At 48.5% G+C, this 7,041-nt stretch overlaps 1 protein-coding gene across 1 annotated transcript in view; it reads left to right on the forward strand.

The window, feature by feature from the left end:
* KMT2A (lysine methyltransferase 2A) overlaps positions 1–7,035 on the forward strand; it is a 31,425-nt gene extending 24,390 nt beyond the window's left edge. The window contains 9 exon segments of the mRNA XM_031062372.1: positions 31–111; positions 628–692; positions 1,073–1,243; positions 1,762–1,836; positions 2,108–2,282; positions 2,669–2,776; positions 3,219–3,302; positions 3,669–3,798; positions 4,152–7,035. Coding sequence (XP_030918232.1) covers positions 31–111; positions 628–692; positions 1,073–1,243; positions 1,762–1,836; positions 2,108–2,282; positions 2,669–2,776; positions 3,219–3,302; positions 3,669–3,798; positions 4,152–4,427 — 1,165 coding nt within the window. The 3' untranslated portion in view covers positions 4,428–7,035.
* The last annotated feature ends 6 nt before the right edge of the window (positions 7,036–7,041 follow it).

A 7,041-nucleotide genomic window follows, 5' to 3' on the forward strand; every position in this document is an offset into this window, starting at 1 on the left:
TTTGAATGTTCCCAAATCTTTTTCTTCTAGGACTCCTGCTGTGAAGGCAGATGCGCAGGATGCAGCCAGCGTAGATCAGCCATTGCAGAAGCCACATGGGCAGTCTGCAGGGTAAGGGTTGAACAGACCTTTCTGTGTGGTTCTGCTTGCTTGAGCTGAAGGACATTTGTTTGGAGAATGCAGGAAGTCTGGCATTCCTAGGTAAAATGCCTGGGGAGCTTTCAGTGGGGAATGTACAGTCACAATTTGATGCAATATGGAATCATTTTGCATTAAGCTGCATGTAGTTCTGGGAAGCTCAATGCCTGCTGAGGAGATGCTCATTCAGCGGTGTCTGATTGTGTGTTGGCCTGCTCCTTAATCCTGAGTGGGGCTGACACAGAGAGCGGGTCACAGGCTGTGTGGAATTAGGCTGCTGCGCACAGACTGACAGAGGCTGCAAACAGAAATGCTACTGAGTAGAATCTTTTTGTTTGTTCATTTCCAACTGAATTGATATCAGAACATTTGATCTGGAAAAAGATTCTTGCATCTATCTAAGACTGCTGTTCAGGGTTGGTGAGGAAATGAGGCAGGGAGGCAGGTTGTTAGCTGTTTTTCTCCATGTTCTCCTCCTTCCCTCCCAAGGCAACCAGCTGTGGTCCCAGAACCTCAATCAACACAGAACTCAATAAATGAGCAAGAAAATGCAGGTATGTCACTTCTTCAAAAACACCTAGTCTCAGAATTCTCCAGGACTGGGAAAGTGGTGTTTGAAGATCTGATTTTTGTGTTTGTCATTCTGTCAGGAAAAGGGTCAGAGCTATTAGTTTGTGTTACCCTTGCTATAAGGGGAGGAAAGGTTTGTTTGCTATTTGTAGATCTTGGACAAATAGTTTTGTCTCTGTTTTTAGTTTGTGAGAATTTCAGCACTTGAGATTTCACACTCTTACTGCAACACTCTAGAATTTTTTTCTTGGCTGGATTTGCTGGTGAAAAGGCAAGTCAGTAAGTTATTTTCAATTGTGGAACACCAGGTGTAAAAATCGTTCTTTCCAATTCCCATCTTCATGCTGGCTTCTGTCCTTTCTAGGCTCAAAAGCTCTCGAGGAAGAAGAGGGCACTTTCAGCTCCCCTCTTATGTTTTGGCTTCAGCAAGAACAAAAGAGAAAAGAGTGTCTTGGTGAGAAGAAACCAAAAAAAGGTTTGGTTTTTGAGATCTCTAGTGATGATGGTTTTCAGATCTGCGCAGAAAGCATTGAAGGTGAGAACTGCACAGTGTTGGTTTTAGCTGTCCTTACTAGAAGTAAAATTATTACTTCTGAGGACCTCTTATTTGCTTTATTTATAGATTTTTAAAAAAAAAGAGAAAGAGAAATCTCTTGGTTTACAGTCCTAGAACAATCCTAGTTCCTGATAGTGTCTGGATTCTATTATTTATTTTGCAATATAATATATTCAGTGACCTATTATATATATCACTGACCCATTTTGTTTTATCAATTGACCAATGATGTTGAACCGTAGTTTGTCAAGAAATAGGCAGTGTGGATCACACAGTGGAGTATTGGGTGTCCAGCCTTTTCCTCCAGACAATTGCTGAACACCCTGCCTTATGCCAATATGAATTTTCAAGAGGATGAAAGCAATTATATCCAAGGATCTTAATTTATGGCCTGTGGAAAGCTGGAAACTTCATATTCTCTAGTTAGTTTGTTTAAATATGAGTATCCCAGCACTTGGATACCCTGTCACCATTTGTCATGTGTGCGTGTGCTGCAGATGCCTGGAAGTCCCTGACTGACAAGGTGCAAGAGGCCCGTTCGAATGCCCGCCTGAAGCAGCTGTCCTTTGCAGGTAACAGCCTGTGCGGAACACAGGAGAGCAAAAGATCTTTCTGTGAGGCTCTTAGACTCTTAATAGTTCCAGTTAACCTGCTGCAGGCTTTATGGAGGGTAATTTCTTCCCAATGGAAGGATTAGAAACTCTCACATAGAATGCAGTAGCTAATATAGTGCTGCTCTGACAGCTGTGTGGTGTCCCAGCTCTTTGTGACAAGCTGCTGTATCTTCCTGCTCCAAGTCTGCACTGATAATTAGTGTTTGTTGTGCTCTACTTCTTGTTCCAGGTGTGAACGGTTTGAGGATGTTGGGGATTATCCATGATACTGTTGTGTTCCTGATAGAGCAACTGTATGGAGCAAAGCACTGCCACAACTACAAGTTCAAATTTCACAAGCCAGAGGAGGCCAATGAACCTCCTTTGAACCCACACGGCTCTGCTCGGGCTGAAGTCCACCTGAGGCAAGTGTGAGCCTTGTCAGTACTGGGGTTAATGGCCCTTTGGGTCCATAACTTACGCTGTGGCAGGGCAGGAGCAACAAATCTCTGCAGCACTAAAGCTCTCAGATAAACGTTAAAAACTGGCACATGACAATCAACCATTCAGCATCTTCGAATTCTGCACATTTTCCTGTGCCACTTTGTGGCCCCTTTGGTTTAACAAAGCTTTCCTGGCTGAGGCTGTTACTGGAGGTTCTCAGAACCTGCTTTGTCTGCCCTGATGCACTGGGCTTTAAGGGAGGGCAGAGTAGGGGAGGTGTGAGACAGTAAACATGTCAGACTGTTGTGGCAACCACGTTTATTTTCAGTCAGTAAAACAAACTCCATTTGGTCTCTTTAAACTGCAGGAAATCTGCATTTGATATGTTTAATTTCTTGGCGTCTAAACACCGACAGCCACCAGAATACAACCCGAATGACGAGGAGGAAGAAGAGGTGCAGCTGAAATCAGCCCGGTATGCAGCAGGGCTTAAAGGTTCAAAGGGGAAAATAGTGTTGGGGTGTTAAAATGAGCAGATCACACTTAGTTAAGGGTTGTGTGCTTTGAGTGATATTTAAACATTGAAAGCTGCCAAGCACTGCCAGACATAGAGGTGACTTCTGCAATAACAAAAGAAGTGACAGCTGAAGGTGACCAGCAGACTGGTCTGCCTTCAAATGCTTCTTTTCCTTGCCAATGAAAACAATCTGATGAGGAAATTTGAGGAGGAAAGAAAGGAAATTATCTTTTGGATACATATATGAAAACACTGCATTTATTTTGATTGTATTATCTGAAGGTTGCAGTGTATAAATTGTACAGTGTATAAATTACTCCATCTTGGAAAGTGCCCCAGATAATACATGGCACAGAGTCTCGAATACAGGTCATCACTTAGCTGTGCCTCTTTGTTCCAGGAGGGCAACCAGTATGGATCTGCCAATGCCCATGCGCTTCCGGCACTTGAAGAAGACTTCCAAGGAGGCAGTTGGTGTCTACAGGTACAGTTTTGCTCTGGTACCATTGCCCATAGGATAGGGGAAGGTGGAAACTGGAAACCTTCTGTGAAGCCAGACTGCAAAACTGAGGGGTAAAGCAGGCTTGAGATTTTTTCCCTCTTCCCAAGTTATGTATTTGAAAAGTAATCCTCAGCACAGACCACTTGCTCCTTGCTGGCTTTACCTTGGCAATAGCTCAGATGTAGGCAGAGTGACCTGGTTGTGTTCTTGTTAGTGTTCCCTTAGACAAGGGTTAACAGTATGATAGTGGTCCTTGTCACAGCCTGTTTTTTGCAGCCTTTGCAATCTGATGTTCTTGAGCTTTGCTTGTCTCGTTTGAAATAATTTGCTTTTCTTACTGCATTTTAGGTCTCCTATCCATGGCCGGGGTCTGTTCTGCAAAAGGAACATTGATGCAGGTGAGATGGTGATCGAATATTCAGGCAATGTCATTCGCTCCATCCTCACTGACAAACGAGAGAAATACTACGACAGTAAGGTGAGTTGTGGGCTTTTGTAGATGTTCTTAAAGAGTTTGGGAGAGCTAAAAAGTGGCTGTGAAGGTAGGACAGGCCTATATAAAAATTCTGTTGGGGACATCTCAAATGGTGTTTACTGATTTCTTGGGTTATTTTCATTCTAGCTGGAGCTTTAGAGGCACTTCTCTTTCCCTTCTGTGGTCTGGGCAGGGTCTCAGATTAGTCTCAGTGAACATGGGGATGAAATGATTCAGGCAGGAGTGTATGAGGCCCAGTGGAGAGTGGCTGCAGACGCTCCCTCAGAGCTGGGCTGTCTGTTGGGGTGGCTGTGTTGCCCTGCCTGCACTAATCCTCCTCTGTCCTCGCTGCACAGGGCATCGGGTGCTACATGTTCCGCATTGACGACTCCGAGGTGGTGGATGCCACCATGCACGGGAACGCAGCCCGCTTCATCAACCACTCCTGTGAGCCCAACTGCTACTCCCGGGTCATCAACATCGATGGCCAGAAACACATTGTCATCTTTGCCATGCGCAAAATCTACCGAGGGGAAGAGCTCACTTATGACTATAAGTTCCCCATTGAAGACGCCAGCAACAAACTGCCCTGTAACTGCGGTGCCAAGAAGTGCAGGAAGTTTTTAAACTAGAACTTCCGTCAGCTGCAAGTGAGCCCTGCAGGGCCTGGGGTGAACCAAAGCTTGGAGTGAGCCCCTCCCCGGCCACTTGGACGGGACAGAGAGGCCGGAAGCAGGAGTGAAGATGGACTGGGCTCAGGGACCTGACTGGCGGCTGTGTTTGTCCGAGTCCACATCTTCATGTCTCGCATGTGCACACTCACCCTTGTGAGAGACATGGGCGGCTGGAGAAGATCAGCATGGTTATGTTTTTGCTATTCTCATTTCCCCCTGCCCCCATATTTGTTTCTCAGCGTGGGGCTAATGAGTGGGAGAGGAGAGGGGAAGTCACCCCAGGCCCAGGCACAGGGCAGCAGTCGTGGGTCGTGTCCCTCTCTGTCTCCTGGCCAGAACTCTCCTTCCGAGGGCTGAGTCAGTGGTTGGGTAGTGCAGTATTTGAGCTTGCCTCCTGGGGAGAGGGTCTGTGCCTCGCCAGCAGCCCCTGGGGACTGCATGTCTGCAAAACACTATGTATGAGTGGGAGTAGGTGTGCGGGGTCTGGCTTGGCTGCTCCTGAGGAGAGCAGGAAAGAGCAGCCCACAACTAGACACAAGAATTGAGTTTGGTGGACATACTGCTCTGAAATCCCTGCCTGAGAGCAGGGGAACTCCTGGCATTCTTTGGCAAGGAGGGCTTGTGCTAACGGTTGGGGCACTGTAAATCTTTGCTGGCAAAGGCTCCTGTTCACCAACACTCCCTCTGGGCCATGTTGGGAGGGAGGTAGTCCTCTGGGTCCTGTCTCCAGCAGCTGGGTTCCTCCTCTGTCCAGCGAGCTCCTGGCACAGCCAGCCAGCAGTGTCTCGAGGAACCGAGGTCTCTAGAGAGAGGAGGGAGTGTGAGCCAGCCCAGCCTTGGCCACACACCGCTATAGAGCAGGAGCTGGGAAGGACTGGTGTGGAGGCACCTGCTCTGCTCTGCCCTGCCACAGTGTCCCAGGCCTGGGGGGGCAGGCAGGAGAGTGGCTCTGCAGCCTGTCATGGTCAGTCGTCTGGGTGTAGTCATGTTGTGTTCCCCAGAAGACACAGAGGGACACCAAAACGGAGCCAAAGTTCTCTGCAAAGGCAAGGCCAAGTGCCAGCTGGCCTCACCCGCAGCATCCTGAAACGCATAGGAAACGCAGGAGGCGTTGGCACAGTGGATGAGGAACCAGGCCAGGTCTGAGCAGGTTGAGGGACACCACTGTCCTGGTTGGAGCAGTGTGAGTCCTCCTCCCTATGGGGTCTGCCCTGTGCCCCAGAGCAAAACCGACAGCCAGAGAGAGAGACAAACGAGAGACCCAAGCCTGACAGTGACAACATTGGATTCTGCTCTGTTCTGTTTACAGTTTAGTATTTAAGGTTTTATAAATGTAAATATATTTTGTATATTTTTCTATGAGAAGCACTTCATAGGGGAAAGCACTTATGACGAGGCTTTTTACAGTGGTATTATCCTAATTTAAGAGAATCTCTTTTTAATGATTTTTTTATTTTCATAGGATGGTTCTAGGAAATACCTGGCTGGACACAGTCTGAGCCTTTCTCCAGTGGGGGGGTTGCTTTAGTTTTGTTTTCTACTCTTGTTCTGCCTTTTTGACTTTAGTAACTGTCTCCGGGAGGGTTGACTGGACCTTAAACTGTATTTGCCCATTAGGATGGGGGCAGGAGGGAGAGCTGCCCAGCATGGAATGAGTTTCGCTCTGTGGGAGGACAGTGTGTGACTCGGGCAGATTGTTTGATTCTGCCTTGCCTGTGCTGGTACCCTGCAAGAGTTTAAAAAGGAAAAGCAAGACAGGATGAGTCCTGACCCTCAATACCTCTTTGCTGGGAGGCCAGTCTGAGACACACACCTCCAGCCACAGTCTGTCCTTCAAAGGCAGATGGGTTTTTCTGCGCAGAAGGGAAAGCAGAAAGCGCCTGAGCTTTTCTGAGCTTTCCTGGTGGTTAGGTTGCAGTTGTTACAGGAGCCACTCTTCCCGGAGCTGATGTATCCGAGGGCTGCTCTGAACCGGCACTGGCAGTTGGTGGGGAAGGGACTGGGAGTGCCTGCTGACTCCCCAGGTCTCTCAGAGGGGCATCCCCCATCTACTCCTCTCTGGTCTTGAGACTTCTTCCTCTGCCCTGAGAAGGAACAGCAGCACTCGGAGGTTCAGAACCTGCCGATTTCCTTTTGTTATTGCACTGTGTGAGGATAATTTGTTGGTAGCTGTTGAAAGCAAAGTCACATTGAGGCTGCATTTGTTACTGAGATGATTTGATGCACTGACAGTTTGGGAACGCACATATTTTGAGGAGCCCAGAGAGTGCCCACCCGGGGGATCTGGGCCCCGTGGCCCAGAGCACAGCTGCTCTTGGCCCTTTTCCTTCCGTTTGTGACGCGGGGCGGGGGCATAGCCCTCGCCGTGGCAAAGCCCCTGATTTATCCCAGAGCTCAGCTACGCTTTCTCACCCCGCGCTCCCCGATTTCCTGGCTGCAGGAGGAGGTTCCACTGGGAAGCGCTACGCAGAGCCACCCCAGGTGGGGAGAAGGGGGAAGGAGGGTGGAGGGGAGCGCCGTGCCTCAGGAGTCCCCAGAGCCCTGTGCCAGGCACCCTTCTCCCCCGGGACCA

This window comes from Geospiza fortis, unplaced genomic scaffold, assembly GCF_000277835.1.
Source record: "Geospiza fortis unplaced genomic scaffold, GeoFor_1.0 scaffold183, whole genome shotgun sequence".
Classification (NCBI taxonomy): Eukaryota; Metazoa; Chordata; class Aves; order Passeriformes; family Thraupidae; genus Geospiza; species Geospiza fortis.